At 42.8% G+C, this 15,319-nt stretch overlaps 2 protein-coding genes across 6 annotated transcripts in view; one reads left to right on the top strand and one right to left on the bottom strand.

Moving 5' to 3' along the window:
* Positions 1 to 129: 129 nt before the first annotated feature.
* cep41 (centrosomal protein 41) lies at positions 130 to 12,231 on the bottom strand. 2 transcript variants are annotated; one of them, XM_051382204.1, is made up of 11 exons: positions 12,142 to 12,231; positions 11,735 to 11,798; positions 11,563 to 11,610; positions 10,234 to 10,295; positions 9,829 to 9,895; positions 9,555 to 9,699; positions 7,539 to 7,705; positions 7,304 to 7,371; positions 7,066 to 7,180; positions 5,838 to 6,053; positions 130 to 1,573 (listed from the first exon to the last, which is right to left on the bottom strand). In XM_051382204.1, the coding sequence occupies exons 1-11, from the start codon at positions 12,172 to 12,174 to the stop codon at positions 1,443 to 1,445; spliced, it is 1,116 nt and encodes a 371-aa protein (XP_051238164.1). In that variant the 5' UTR covers positions 12,175 to 12,231; the 3' UTR covers positions 130 to 1,442. The 2 variants fall into 2 exon arrangements, with proteins under 2 accessions (XP_051238164.1, XP_051238165.1); XM_051382205.1 differs by lacking the exons at positions 11,563 to 11,610; positions 11,735 to 11,798; positions 12,142 to 12,231 and adding an exon at positions 10,511 to 11,533.
* A 481-nt stretch (positions 12,232 to 12,712) lies between these two features.
* The window catches only part of poc1b (POC1 centriolar protein B), a 44,909-nt gene continuing 42,302 nt past the window's right edge, over positions 12,713 to 15,319 (top strand). For all 4 annotated transcript variants that reach the window (XM_051382192.1, XM_051382191.1, XM_051382193.1 and 1 more), the window contains exons 1-5: positions 12,713 to 13,056; positions 13,615 to 13,699; positions 14,116 to 14,287; positions 14,543 to 14,722; positions 15,138 to 15,245. In XM_051382192.1, the coding sequence (XP_051238152.1) occupies positions 13,033 to 13,056; positions 13,615 to 13,699; positions 14,116 to 14,287; positions 14,543 to 14,722; positions 15,138 to 15,245 (569 nt within the window). In that variant the 5' untranslated portion in view covers positions 12,713 to 13,032. The remainder of the gene's footprint in view (positions 13,057 to 13,614; positions 13,700 to 14,115; positions 14,288 to 14,542; positions 14,723 to 15,137; positions 15,246 to 15,319) is intronic.

Below are 15,319 nucleotides of genomic sequence, written 5' to 3'. Positions count from 1 at the left end.
AGTACATTATTCAAGTAGATTTAATTGAAAGTTATAGAACAAAATAAATCACTTATTCACTTTTGCTATTTGGTCTGTCAACATTTCATAACTGCTTGGTTAATGCAAGCAAACAATTCCAACACATCAAACAATTATACACTTTATTTGAAATCCATTTACAAGCAAAATCATGTGATCAAATGGTTCATGTGAGTTAAGACTGATGGTGAAAACAAATTACTTGTCACAAAAAAGGGCTGTGGAGTGTAGTCTGTGATTTCATTAAAATGAACCAAGAACCATGCAACACGTCACTACAATGCCAACAAAACAAAAGGCCACAAGTCAACAATACTGTTTTACGAATGCATTTGTGGGTGCTGAAGTGCTACATGTAATTCTGTTACAGCCATGACAAAAAGCCCATTGTGTTCCTCTAGTGAAACTGCGATTTTGTGATGATTGGCTTGAACTAATCAGTAAGTGTGATTGCAAATTACAGTACTTTGATTGACACACACACACACACACACACACACACACACACACACACACACACACACACACACACACACACACACACACACACACACACACACACACACACACACACACACACAGAGTCAGGTAACAGCATAAGCGGACGAAGTTGCACATAAAGGCTTTTGGTGCATCGCCGGTTTAGAAATCACAATAAGACATCCTGACAATATGGAGAAAATTACAAAAATACAGCGCAGCTTTTCTTCATTTTACAAAATGGATCAACCTCTGTAACACTATCTATATACTGTAAATTACATCTCATGGAATACATACTGTACATTCCCAGCACATCCTTCATGTCATGTCCACATTTAATCCAGGGAAAGAAAATCTTTTAGGAAAGCCATAATGAGAATAGTGTTACATGAAAATTTATTCTGAGTGCAAAAAGATTCATCACTGTGCAGACATTCAAAAATACATATACAGAAAACGTTAATGGGAAAATGCTACAGTTTGACAGTGCAGTATTACACTGATTACCGATGAGTCTTCTTTGTTCTGTTCCTATAGATTTTTTTATTTGTAAATTTCATACTGTTCTCCAGTCTTAATTAGTTAGTTAATTAGGTTTTGTGTAGTGTCAATTACTTTACCCCGGTGTGTGCAGTTTCCTAAACTGAAAAACACAAAACCTAGATTCAGCATCTGTGTCAGAGGAAATTCTGGAATAAAAGATGCTAGCGGGCGCCAGAAACACAAGTATACATGGGTACGTAACAAAGTTGCTTTAATAAAGTAGATGTGGTGTCCTTTCCACTTCTGACTGAAGCAGTATTGTGGATTATTTTGCAGACTGGGACCGGAGGTGTGTTTCTTTACAATTATGGAGCGGAAAAATGCACCCTGAAATAAATGGACTTTCTGTTGGAGGTATGTTTGTTAGTATCTGTGTGGTTGAGTGGGTGATGGTTTTATTTCCAGGGTCTACAGCTCTGAATCCTGGCGCTGTCCCCTCCCCCAGCTGTAGAGGAACTGCGTCGACTCTGAGCGCTGGTTGCTTTAGACTGGGAGCTGCTGGATGACATGCGGCTGGACATGCGGGCTGCAGTGAACAAAGGCAAACAGTAGTGAAGGTTAACAGTGATGAGACAGGGAAAAAATGACACTTGTGATGCTAACTTTCTCTTGGTGAAATTTTGTTAATAAAATATTATAATCTTTTATAATTTTGATTCAGGACTCCAATCTGCCCAATGCCAGAATTTCATGGAGTAAATGGAGCACAAAGATAGGATCTCAATCAGAAGGGATGTGTCACTCTGAATAAATATCTGATAAGCCTGGTCTGTAATGCTTTATTTTATGGGTACTATATGTTTGTATAATTGTATAAGATGGACATGATCTGCAACTTTAGGGCCTGTCCTCACGAATAAGTTTTTCTCGAATCTCGAAATACTTTATCGTATCGGCCTCGCGTCCAGACGGATACAGGCGTTTTTTGGGTGTGAAAACGGTATTTTTTGGAAACGGTCCCAGAGTGGGAAAATCCGAAAACGCCGGATTTCCCGGAGTCGTCTGGACAGCGATAACGGATTAGCCCCGCCTCTCTAGCCTTTAACTGTAGCCGCCGCCGCAAGACGCGTCATAAAAACAACAACAAGGGCGGACTACTACTACTTGTTTGTAAACAGAGCATGCTCCATGGCTTCTCTTCCGGTTTTAGTGTATTGGTGTGGCAGCGCCACATACAGGCCTGGCATATGTACTACAGCGTTTTGGGTCGTTTAAGTGAATCCGTGTGGACGCAGATATTTCTGAAAACTCCGTGTTTACGGAGATTTTTTTCAAAACGACATTGTATTGGGTGAGGCGGCGTATTCGTGAGGACAGGCCCTAAAATTAATGGGAAAGTTTCTGGAAGCAACTATGTATATTCAATATTAACTATAGCGAAAAATGTCAAAAGTGTTCAATTGATACACTTCCATTAAATTAATGGTCCAATGTGTAAGATTTAAGAGGATCTATTAGCAAAAACAGAATATAATATTCAGAGTTATGTTTTCACTAGTGTATAATAATGTAAAATAATTCCGCTATGTTGAAGTTCACCCCGGTGGACGAGAGGGTCGCCTCCCTACGCCTACGATCTGTGTTGTTTGTGCCTATGCACCAAACAGCATTCGGCCTTCTTGGAGACCCTGAATGAAGTCCTGTATAGGGCTCCAGTAGGGGACTCTATTGTTCTCCTGGGAGACTTCAACGCACATGTGGGCAATGATGGAGACACTTGGAGGGGCGTGATTGGGAGGAACGGCGTGGTTGGGAGGATCGGCCTCCCCGGTTTGAACCCGAGTGGTGTTTTGTTACTGGGCTTCTGTGCTAGTCATGGATTGTCCATAACGAACACCATGTTCGTACATAGGGATGCTCAAAAGTGTACGTGGTACCAGAGCACCCTAGGCCAAAGGTCTATGATTGATTTTGTGATCGTATCATCAGACCTGAGGCCGCATGTATTGGACACTCAGGTAAAGAGAGGGGCGGAGCTGTCAACTGATCACCATCTGGTGACAGACCTGGTAAACCCAAACGTGTAGTACGGGTGAACTGGGAACGTCTGGAGGCGGCCCCTGTCCAAGAGACCTTCAACTCCCACCTCCGGCGGAGCTTCTCCGGCATTCCTGTGGAGGCTGGGGACATCGAACCAGAGTGGTTGGTGTGAGCTGTAGTCTTAAGGTCTTGGGCGCCTCAAGGGGCGGTAACCCTCGAACACGGTGGTGGACACCGGTGGTCAGGGAAGCCGTCCGACTGAAGAAGGAGGCCTTCCGGGATATGTTATCCCGGGGGACTCCCAAGGCAGTTGCAGGGTATTGACAGGCCCGAAGGACTGCAGCCACAGCTGTGAGGGAAGCAAAACAGTGGGTGTGGGAGGAGTTCGGAGAAGCCATGGAGAAGGACTTTCAGACGGCATCCAGGCGGTTCTGGAAAACCATCCAACACCTAAGGCGAGGAATCATTCAAGCTGTGTACAGTGGGGATGGGACACTGTTGACCTCAACTGAGGAGGTAATTGGGCGGTGGAAGGAACACTTTGGGGAACTCCTGAACCCAACTAGACCAACAAACCCACCCTCTGTGATAGAGGAAGGGCTGGAGTATGATGGGGGATCTGCATAAATTTCCCTGCGGGAGGTCACTGAGTTAGTCAAACAACTCCACAGTGGCAAAGCCCCAGGGATTGATGAGATTCGCCCAGAAAGGCTTCAAGGCTCTGTTGAGGGGCTGTCTTGGTTGACACGCCTTATCAACATTGCGTGGAAGTCAGGGCAGGACCGAATAGGGGTGGGAATCTTTCGCCACCTCACGATTCGATTTGATTACGATTCAGAGGTCAACGATTCGATTCTAAACCGATTATCGATGCATCTCGATGCAACAATTTTTTAATGTACATTTTCATGCGTGATTTTAAAATATATATATATATACATCTGAGTTTGCTAATCACTTCCTACTACTTTTGTGATATTCATTAAAGACAATCAACAGATGAATTACCTTCTCTATATTTTATTAGAGAAAAAGATTTTCTTGTCACAAATATGACTTTCTATGAACAATGCAGATTGCATTTTAACACAATATGGAAGTAGAAAAACTATTCATTTTTATTTTCTTTCTAATCTTTCTTTTCTATGTCATTTAAGAAAAAGCTGCTCTTAGTCAATTATAAGAAGTCCTCTGGCTGCCATCAGGAACGGGTTGCTTTTCCCCCAACTCTGAGTGGTGTCCAGAAATGTGGTTTTGCGTGTTGGCGGAGAACTGGCAGGCAGAAAAGAGAGTTTTCTGTAGAGCTCTGCAGCAGGTGAACAGAATGTTGCAGCACGCGAACTAATTTAATTTTCAAGATTCCGATTATTAACTTATCTGCATCAAGACGGAATCGCTCTAGAGAGAATCGCGATGCATCGAAGAATCGATTATTTTTCCCACCCCTAGCGCCAAAGGAGCTGCGGACTGGGGTGATGGTTCCCCTATTTAAAAAGGGGGACCAGAGGGTGTGTGTGTAAACTACAGAGGCATCACACTACTCAGCCTCCCTGGGAAAGTTTACTCTAAGGTGCTGGAAAGGAGGGTCCGGTTGATTGTCAAACCTTTGATTAAAGAGGAACAGTACCGTTCCGTCCTGGTCGTGGAACAACGGACCAACTCTTCACTCTCGCAGGTGTCCTGGAAGGGGCCTGGGAATATGCCCATCCGGTCTACACGTGCTTTGTGCATTTGGAGAAGGCATATGACCGGGTTCCCCAGGATATCCTGTGGGAAGTGCTGCGGGAGTATGCAGTGAGGGGGTCACTTCTCAGGGCCATCCAATACCTGTATTTCCAAAGCGAGAGTTGTGTCCGGATTCTTGGTCGTAAGTCGGACTCGTTTCCAGTGGGTGCTGGCCTCCGCTAGGGCGGCACTTTGTCACCAATCCTGTTTGTGACTTTCGTGGACAAGATATCGTGGCGCAGTCGTGGGGGGGAGGGGTTGCTGTTTGGTGGGCTGAGGATTGCATTGTTGCTTTAGGCGGATGATGTGGTCCTAATGGCATCATCAGCCTGTGACCTTCAGCACTCACTGGATCGGTTCGCAGCTGGGATGAGGATCAGCACAGTCACGAAAAGAAAGTTGAGCCGAAAGGCGAAACTCTCGATCTACCGGTCTTTGTTCCTACCCTCACCTGTGGTCATGAGAGATGGGTCATGACCGAAAGAACGAGATTGCGTTACAAGCGGCCTTGGGTTTCCTCAGGAGGGTGGCTGGCGTCTCCCTTAGGGGTCATCCGCCAGGGACTCGGAGTAGAGCCGCTTCTCCTGTGCCTAGAAAGGAGCCAGCTGAGATGGTTCGTGCATCTGGTGAGGAGGCCTCCAGGGCGCCTCCCAAGGGAGGTGTTCCTGGCACGTCCAGCTGGGAGGAGGCCACAGGGCAGACCGTGGACCAGGTGGAGAGATTATATCTCAACACTGGCCTGGGAATGCCTCGGGATCCCCCAGTCAGAGTTGGCCAATTCTGCTAGGGAAATGGAAGTTTGGGGTCCTCTGCTGGACTTGCTACCCCCACGACCCGATGCCGGATAAGTGGATGAAGATGAGATGAGAGTTTTTTTCTCAAGGAAATCAACAACTCAACACAACCAACTAAACCGAAATACCTGCTGCAGAACTTTGCTTCTATTTCCCCCATACTTATGTACCAAATTACATAGTTCTTCCCAAGGACGCTTTCTTAGAAATTACCATTCATTGGGAAATGATGGACGCCTAAAGCAATACTCTAATTTCAAAGTGGAAAATGGAATTGTAAATTGCTCTTACAGTTGGAGTTACTGGGGATGAGTATCTCCTCCAGCTGCTCCTGGATCTTGGCCAGCTCGTCTGATGTAAACCGCCACTTCCTCTCTGCGGCCAGCGACGGCTGGTGCGGCAAAGAACTCTTCTTGACCTTCGATGACGTAGGAGAGGACAGGCATGAGGTCGGGATGGAGCCTGTCGTCATCCCTTCTGGAAACTTCTGAGCGATTACCTTGAGACCTGGGAGAGGACGGCAGAGTGGGGTGATAACCCTTTTCAAATATGGAACCTGCAACAGTGCTGCCTTTAAACATTTTATTATTTGTATTAGATTAATAAGGCATTATAGATAAGTAAAAATTAGTGCTGTCAGTTAAACACGTTATTTACGGCGCCATTTTAACAGCGTAAATTTTTTTAGCGCGAGATTAACATTATTTTTGGCCTTGCACGCGTTGTAGTTTTTTTTCACATGCTGTTGCAACAACTAGTAACGTTAGAAAAACTACAACACCACACCGGATCTAGCTAGACCGGAAACAAAACAACAGGCACGTCTCACATACTTGTTTAAGAGTATTAGACGTTACGTTTTGAGTGGATGGTGAGCGCGAGACGCCAAAATGATTGCCAATAATATTCTGAATGGAAAGTTTACTTTTAAAAAGTTGCCAAATGGTTCCATTGACAAGACCAAAGTGATCTGTGTGTATTGTCGTTGTGAACTGAGCTATCATCGCAGCACGTCCAGTCTGAAATAGCACTTGATTACATTGTGTGAGAGATTATTTGCTCCAAGTGAGAATGTTAGTGTGAAATTGAACACTACAGTATATGCCAATGTTGTTTTCAATAAAAAAAAACATTTGCACAAAGCAAGCCGATCCACTTTTCCATGTTGATAAGAGCATTAAAATGAGAAAAAATAATGGGAAAAAAATAAATAAAGGGACATTTGGAATAGATAAAAATGTGCGATTAATTGCGATTAATTGTGAATTAACTATGACATTAATGCGATAAATCACGATTATATATTTTAATCGTTAGACAGCACTAGTAAAAATACAATAAAATACATGTCACCTGCTTTGACTAACTTTAAATGATCAATTGTCAACTAATGGGCATGTAAAGCAGCATTTTCTATATTAATTTTCCCCTTAAAATCCTCCATCACTCAGATTTTTTTACTATGGATTAGATTACTTTTAAAGGAAGCAGACTAGACAACTTCAGAGATATATCTTACCTCCAGACAGCATAAACAGATTCTCAAACCCTCGTTCGCACATGACAGTGGCTGCCTGGCTGGCTATTCTCTCATCCTCATCATACACAATGAGGATCTTCCCTGCGGCATTTTTCTACACAGTTTGTGTGTTAAGGTCAGACAAACCAACAGTCAGCTGTAACTGCATTTCAAAAAAGAAAAATCAGAAAAATCAGGGCATGTAAATATTTTTTGTGTAGTCTGTGATGAAGGATACATATTCCAGCACTTCTTTGGTGTAGGGGTTCATTGTTCGAGAGAGCGTGGCTATGGGGAAACTGTGTGCTGCAGGAGAGAGAGAGAGAGAGAGAGAGAGAGAGAGAGAGAGAGAGAGAGAGAGAGAGAGAGAGAGAGAGAGAGAGAGAGAGAGAGAGAGAGAGAGAATTAAAACAACAATAGACATTTTTGGAACACGAAGCATGATGACCTAGCATCGTGTTCTTGCCACCTACCGCTGATGATGTGGCAGCGGTCGTATTGGTCCCTGTCGCGTACGTCCAGCAGCAGGTAAGGGCAGTCGGGATAGGGCCTGTCAGCTGGTTCGGGGCTGAACACAGACTCATTCTTCATCTTCTGGTTGTTCCTGTCGAGGTTCAGCTCTCCCACACCACTAATAACGCTGTAGGTGGTAAAATGTTAGGAGCTGCAATACCCTTCACTGACTTATTTAACTTAATTAAAGTTTTTCCTTTTTTTGGCAACTCTCTCACATTACAATATGACAGTACCTGTATGAGTATATAAGACAATTAAACTTGAACATTTTTATGTTTAACTGTATTTTTATCCTCAAACCTTCAGGTTTCATTCACAATTCAAAACTGCCTCTATTTCGCAAACACAAACAAACAAAAGAAAAACAACATAACACTGATTTCAGCCAATCATTGCAGCTTGAGGCTATATTTGTATTTTTAATTACATAGTAGTAGGATAGTTTTGCATCAGTGCGGTCATGTCATTTTATTTAACCTATGTGGTTTCTGGTATTTTTTTCTATACAAAATATAAAAAGCATATATTCTGTTGAACTACACTAACACATTTTGTTTTATGTATGTATGTATGATACATTTTTAAAAATGACTTGGAATTGGAGATGATTTAGAATGTTGAAAGGTAGAACTCTTCATCAATCCCAGAATATGATGTATATTGACACCTGCCAGCTGGTAAGATACGCATGTTTTCCATGTAGACAATGGTGGAAGTACCACTTCTACATTCCCTGCTACTATGTCTGTAACAGTCAATGATGATTCAGTCCAGGACGGTACTGATTTTGTTTCTTAAAGCAGGGAGGGGTTGATCTGGCAAGTTTCGAATCCGTTAATGTGAAACCAGAGCCTACAGGAAAATGACTCACTGTAGCAAATGTAAGTATGGAGCTGAGCCAAACAGCACTGTAGAAGGACGCCACTTTCCCCTTGTATAGGTTTACCCCAGCACTGCCCTACTTTCCCTCTCCATCTGCCCTCCCTACAAGGTGAAGGTGACCTAAAAGCTCTGCTGTTACAGAGGCTCAGTGTGTGGCCCCCGGAGAGACCACAGATAGAGTTACTCTCCTGGGGTTCCTGTTTGAGGTGGAGGACGCAGGTGAGAGGAGGGGATGCTAAGAACATATTGAGGGAGGTTATTGTGCAGTATACAGGAGGGTGGGGGAGTGTGACAGCTTAAGGGGAAAAAAGGTGGAGGTAAAGTATGGTGGGTATAGGGTTACAGGTGTGCTTGTGGTTTGGAGTTGTGATTGTTGGATGCTGGGAGTGAATGAAGGTGGTAGTGTGACTGCTCTGCCACTATAAAGCTCAGTTTAAATTGCACTATTGTTATAAAAAATATTAGTTTTTTCATTGCGCTCTGTAATTTCAGTAGTATAAATATGGCATCCTGTTTAGGAAATTATTACAATATAAAGTTTGAATATTAAGTTATATATATTAAGTGAATTAATTAATATATGAAATGACAACTTGAAAATGTTTGAATATACGGAATTAGATCTCACATGATCAAGGCACTGTATCATCTTGTGTTTATATTAATATGATATTATATATAATATTATTCCACATGGACGTTGGATGCTCAAGATATCACTAGAGCTAATGTAATTAAAGAGAGTTGGTCCTTAAACACCCATCTAGTGCTGATAAATCTACTGAGACAACAGCAATCCACTAACTGGAGTTCCTAATTTGTTTTCAATATCAGTTTGGTCCAGGACACATAAGTCAACCAGGGAAGGTTGCAGCTGCACCTACAGGGTACTCTGCAGGTTTCAGCACAGCTCAGAGAGCACAGCATGGCACTAACACCTGGGACAGAGGTACAGGTCTCTCCAGCGCAAACACACAATGCAAGTATTCAGAATTATACTAAGTACTTTGCATAAATGTTGTCCACCAAACTATGAGTAATACGGGGTGTTGTGTGCAGTATGAGAGATTCAATAGGGTGGTGTACGGTACCTTAGCAGCGTTGACCTGGCAGAGTAGCACATTTCCCGGGTGTATCCGTCATCCTGCCGATCTGAAAGAGGTGACGCCTGTGGGGAGCCGTTGATGTGTTCAGACAGACACTCGAGGTCTGCATCAGACACCACTGACAGACTGTCTGCAAATCAGCGGGAGTGGGAAATCAACAGTGAGGTATTTGTTTTAAAATGCTAATGACCTTCTTGGTATGACGCTGGAGATAAATTAACATTCACAGTGTTAAGGGAATAAGTAATTTTGCCATTACCCTCTGGCCCATGTGATTCGCCATCATCACTTTCATTCAGGTCTGATACAGAGGCCACCTGAAGTACCTGGTGTGAAAAACAAGATTGGAAATCAAACATACTTGTACTAGGAGGGATAACAGCAAATACATTTTAAGTAAAAGTGCAAAGGAAATGGTATCCTGGAGTCTGTAACTGAAGGTAACAAACCAAGCTAAATGAATTCAGAGCTGTCTGTCCAAAACTATTCACACAAGTAGTCTGTGAATTATTAAGCACTGTAAATGGATCAGGTATTCTCACTGCATTCATTCCCTCACCTCCATACTATAGGCCACGAAAATAACTGTTGCTGTTTCCAGTGTGTTCGGCATAAATCTTGCAGGATGTTACAGCACAGCAAGGAAATTAACATTAATGCTTACCAATTGTGCAAATGTTGTAACCTTTAACCGCTTGAAGATTTCATCTTTTCGATACCTGTAATCTGAAAAAAAGGAAAAAGAAATCATCAAAAAACAAATGTATCTAGGAAAGGTTAGAGGAGGAAGGAGCCTCAGAGCTCTGACAGCAGTCTTGAAATATCTCAATGAGAATGGCCGCTGTAGCTGAAGAGAGCACAGTAACCGCTGGTCTAACACTGTGATTGATAATTACAGAACCTAGTTAAACAACTGTGATACGCCATTGCACACAACTCACCTGGGTCTTGCACATCCTCCTTTTCCTCATCCCCTTCTAAAGCCTCACTAAACTTTAGATCTACCCGTTCTGTTCCCATGCTACCTTCCAGCCAAAGCTGCCACTACTACGCCCAAATCAGGCCACTCAGGCAGCTTTATCTGCGCTACTGATACTGGTATTATCCACAGTGTGACCTCACTAGCGCACACTTTCTCAAAGACTCCTTGCTGGCACCTGAACAGCATGTCCCGATAGTTTGTGTCCACTCACACAGGAATTATTGTGGACGGCAGCACAATCCTCCATTGGAGAGGGAAGGAATCAGTGTCACTTATCCCTGAGAAATCAGAGGACGGGTCAGCACAAAACGACCACTGTCCACAAAGAACTTATTTAACTGGGAAATATCAGTGGGTCAGGACTTCTCCAGTTTACCTCTTGAAGTACACGGGCAGACAGAGAAGAGAAACCCACAGATCCTTGGGAAAATGAAGTGCAAAGTTGGCAAATCTTACCTTAAGTGAACAGTAAATAGTTCTCATCCACACGACTAAGAAAAAGACCCTTAGGAGGGCTTATTTAGCTGGAGTTGGATCATGTGTGAGTTTTACACAATCCTGCCAAACTGGGATATTTGATCCACCTATTTGCATTTGGGCAGAATGGAAAGTGTTTATAATACGCCAGTGGACTGAACTAATGTCACTGGTCCCACAGTCTAGGGAAGCAATCTAGCAGCCTTACAGGGTCAAAACTTTGATCCAAGCTTGTGGAAGTGTCCTTTAGGAAGACATTGAAGCTGTTCCTATGTATAAAGGAACCCATTGTGAATTGTGAATCTCAGAGACTAAGAGTTAAAAGACTTGGAGGTGGTGGGTTTGGTAATGGAAAAAAATCCAGCCACAATCAAACACCTCTTGCTTTCAAGGTTGTGTTTTCACATGAAAACCACAGCTGAAGACATAACACAAAACATGTGACATGTATGAGTACATGGAACTAAGTGCATGTAGTAGAGTAGAAAGATAAAACACGATTCACACCGATTCCTCTTCAATATAGTTACTCACTTTTTTTAATCTCCTCCAGTTTTTCCATATACTTTGAAAGGCTGCATCCTATTGTATAAAAATGACAGTACAGAGGCAAAATTAAAGTGAGTTAGTAAATTATTTCAGACAAAAATAAATGCAACTAACTTCTGACACTGTAGTACACCTAACGTATGTATTGACAGGATACCTGTGTCCAGCCTTGTTTTGACATTTTGATACTTCGCGTTTTTCGGTATCCTTTTCTTCATGTACTAGAAGGAAAAGACAAAAGGGTTTTCGTTAGCTGACTGACCAGAAACAAAGACTGAGGAGCAAACGCTGGCTTTAGTATTAGTTGGTGAAGCTTCGTGAAGTGAGCCTGGAGCTTTAGAAAGCGCTAGCGGCCAGCGTTAGGATTGTTGCCCTGTCAGGTGCACTGTCGTTGATATGGTAACTTAACCCTCATCACAGCTAGCTAGCTAGCTTGCTAAGATAGCTATACATTTGTTTTTGTTGGCCCACGCTGTATTCACAGGACATGACGTTATAGACAGTGCAATATTAGCAGTCAGCGGGTAAATAAAACAAACAATGCGGACATTTAAGGAACGTTACCTCCACATTACCGATGCCTCGATTGAGCGACATCTTTTCAAACCGAAATGCCAAACATCAATTGTCCAAGGTTAACAACCTCGGCGTTGATTTGTCAGTGCTGTATCACGGGCCAATCAGAGAAGCTGATACTGCGCCATCACCTATAGAGCAGTTTCATATGATATCGCTAGTTGCTTAGCAGCGGAAGACGCTCCACCTTAATGGCCTGCTGCATTCATGTAACATAGAAATAACCATGACGTTTTGGGTAATAACGATATAAACTTAATAAAACAAGGTTTTTTGCCCGTTGGCAGTGCCTTGGAGGTTTACATCTAATGCTCGTTTCAGCCAACAAACGCTTGCTTTACTTTACGTTACTTTTTATTCATGTTTTGATCATTTTACGTTTTTAATTTGATGTTCACTTGCTGCGTGCCAATTCTTTCGAGTCAGTATACAGAGCCTTGATTAATTGAATGTACTGTTAATTCTGAATTTCCCAGTAAGTTACCATTGTGGCGAATGGTACTTTCATGTGGAGAATGGTATTTTAATAGTGGATTTTCTTATCTCCCTGTTTTGATATGTTTCCTGAATGCAGCACCACTCTCTTCGTTGCCACAAGATCAAGCCACAAGTGGCTAAGATATTTAGCTGTAGAAATAACGGGTTATTCGGCTGCTTAGGCAAACTCAAAGCCAAATTTTCATTCAGAGTTAAAAAAAACTCATCCAGAAACAACTAAGGTTGCTCAAAGACTTTTGGAACAGAGTATTATCTGACTTCGACAGGTCAGGTCTGACACTGCTGCTGAAGGCGCACTGTTTGACAGTTCATGGAAGTAACGTTAACGTTGAGCAGCGGGCGGTTCAACTTTCCCTCTGACAACATTGGCTCTTTTACCAAATGCCTACTATGGCGTCTGTTTTGGTAAGTATGTTGTTATTACGTACCTAAAGGCCAATGAGCACAAGTGTGTACTTTGATAACGTACACTGGTGCTAATGGTAGGTTAGCTGAGTCGGCGAGTTTGCTAGCTGCTTCTCTGCTAAGAGGATTTGCTGTGGGGCTGTCAAACACACAGAGGGTCCAAATTGTTATAACATAGTAGACTTGCTTGTTGGCAAATAACGGTCTTCAGCTCTTGGAGTTTTTGCTCAGTCTGTTGGCTGTTTTCCCTAAACGCAGCCATGTTTGGTCTGCTCAGTCAGACACTGTCCCATAGGGATTCCTTGCCCAGCCCGCCACTACTAACAACACAGCAACAGTGCTCTGTCAGTGCTCAGTATAGTTCTGACAGAAAACAGAGTTGGTGGATTTCCATCAGTCTAATCAGTTAGAAGAGCTATTTTTTCATGTCTGTGCTAGCCATGGGAACACTTCCTCCTCTACCACATAGTTTCCAAACCTGTTGTAAAACAACATTTTGAGCAAACTATTGTTTAAAGGGCAGAGTCTTCCTCACTGACTGGTGCATTGTCATTGCAGGAGGATCCAACCCTAGAGAGACACTTCAAGGGACATAAAGATGCCGTCACCTGTACAGACTTCAATCCAAACCGCAAACAACTGGGTAAGCTGCTTCACAGATACACATTATTATTATGGTTCAGATGTTCTTTGGCAGTGCGCAGATAGCTTCCTCTAATGATATGTCACACTTTTGGTTTTCATAAAAAAGATCAAACATTGGTTTCACATCACTGTTGAAACATTTATTTTGTGCTTCGCTATGACCTGGACCAGTTAAATTGATGTACAATTATGTAGTAGCGTGGCCATCATGACTGTAGTATTTAATGAAATAATCATTATCACCTACCAGAATATTTGTGGACACATTAGGCTCTTCTTTCATATGAGACGCAATTAAAAGTTAACAATACCTTTCCAAACACCAATAATTAAATCTACTGCAATCCTCCAGCAGGAAATCTATACAGTTTATTGTGTAAGTCCTACCTTCATCTTTCCTTTGTCTCCCTCTAGCCTCAGGGTCAGTGGATATGAGCCTGATGATCTGGAATCTAGCTCCAAAGGCGAGGGCTTTCCGCTTTGTTGGCCACCAAGACGTCATCACTGGGTTGCAGTTCTCCCCCTCTGGTAACCTGGTGGCCACTTCCTCTAAGGACAGAACGGTCAGACTGTGGACACCTTCCATGTATGTTCACTTCTGCTGTTTTAATCAGGAACTTTTTGTTTACCGAGTAAGATAAGTGGACTGTAATATGAAATGTAAAACAAATGGTCTGCTGCACAGTTAGGTCTATTATTATACTGGAAACTTAACTGTAACACAGTAAACTAGCAAGAGGGTCACACATACCACGCAGACTGAGGTTGCACGACATGTGTGACTGGAAGAGGCTTGGTTTGGAATCAGTTGCATTTAATGTTGCGTGTCTGTATTCCACAGGAAAGGAGAGTCAACAGTGTTCAAAGCCCACACGGCCCCTGTACGCAGTGTTGCTTTCTCCCATGACAGCCAGAGACTGGTGACGGCGTCCGACGACAAGTCTGTCAAAGTGTGGAGCGTTCACCGGCAGTGCTTTGTCTACTCTCTCAACCAGCACACCAACTGGGTGCGCTGTGCCAGGTACCAAGCACCACATCCTAATGTAACTTGCTCTAGCGTGTTTGTGTGTGTGTGTCTTGTAGGTTACATGAAGATTTAACAACTTGGCCACTTTCTGAAATAATATTTTATCTGCTCGCAAAGGATTTGTCCAAGAGCAAACAGAGTTACGCGTTACTTTTTACAAACCAAGATAATAGCCATGCGCTTTTTCTTAACATCTTGCACTCTCCTAGTCATTTCTTTTTAGGTGTTTTGAATCGGGCTCTATGTGAAACATCTGATTGAGATAAGTAGTTAAAATTCAGTGGTCAAGATTGGCTGAAGTGTTCACTGTAAGTGCATGGAACTGGATGAGTCTGAAGCAGAGAACTGCTAAAAAGTTAATTTGGCCTCATTGGTATAAGTAGCGTATTTTGTCTTTTCCTTACGACAGATTTTCTCCTGATGGCCGTCTGATAGCTTCCTGCGGAGACGACCGTACCGTCCGGCTGTGGGACACGTCCACCAAACACTGCATCAACTGTTTCACTGACTATGGAGGGTAAGTCCTAAAACCAGCTTATTCTTCTTGGCTTTAATTTTGCCATCACTTTGGGTTTTATTTTAATTATAGCA

This window comes from Dicentrarchus labrax, unplaced genomic scaffold (assembly GCF_905237075.1).
Source record: "Dicentrarchus labrax unplaced genomic scaffold, dlabrax2021, whole genome shotgun sequence".
Classification (NCBI taxonomy): domain Eukaryota; kingdom Metazoa; phylum Chordata; class Actinopteri; family Moronidae; genus Dicentrarchus; species Dicentrarchus labrax.
The sequence above is the reverse complement of the archived record's forward strand: the minus strand, read 5'-3'. Positions and strand labels throughout refer to the sequence as shown.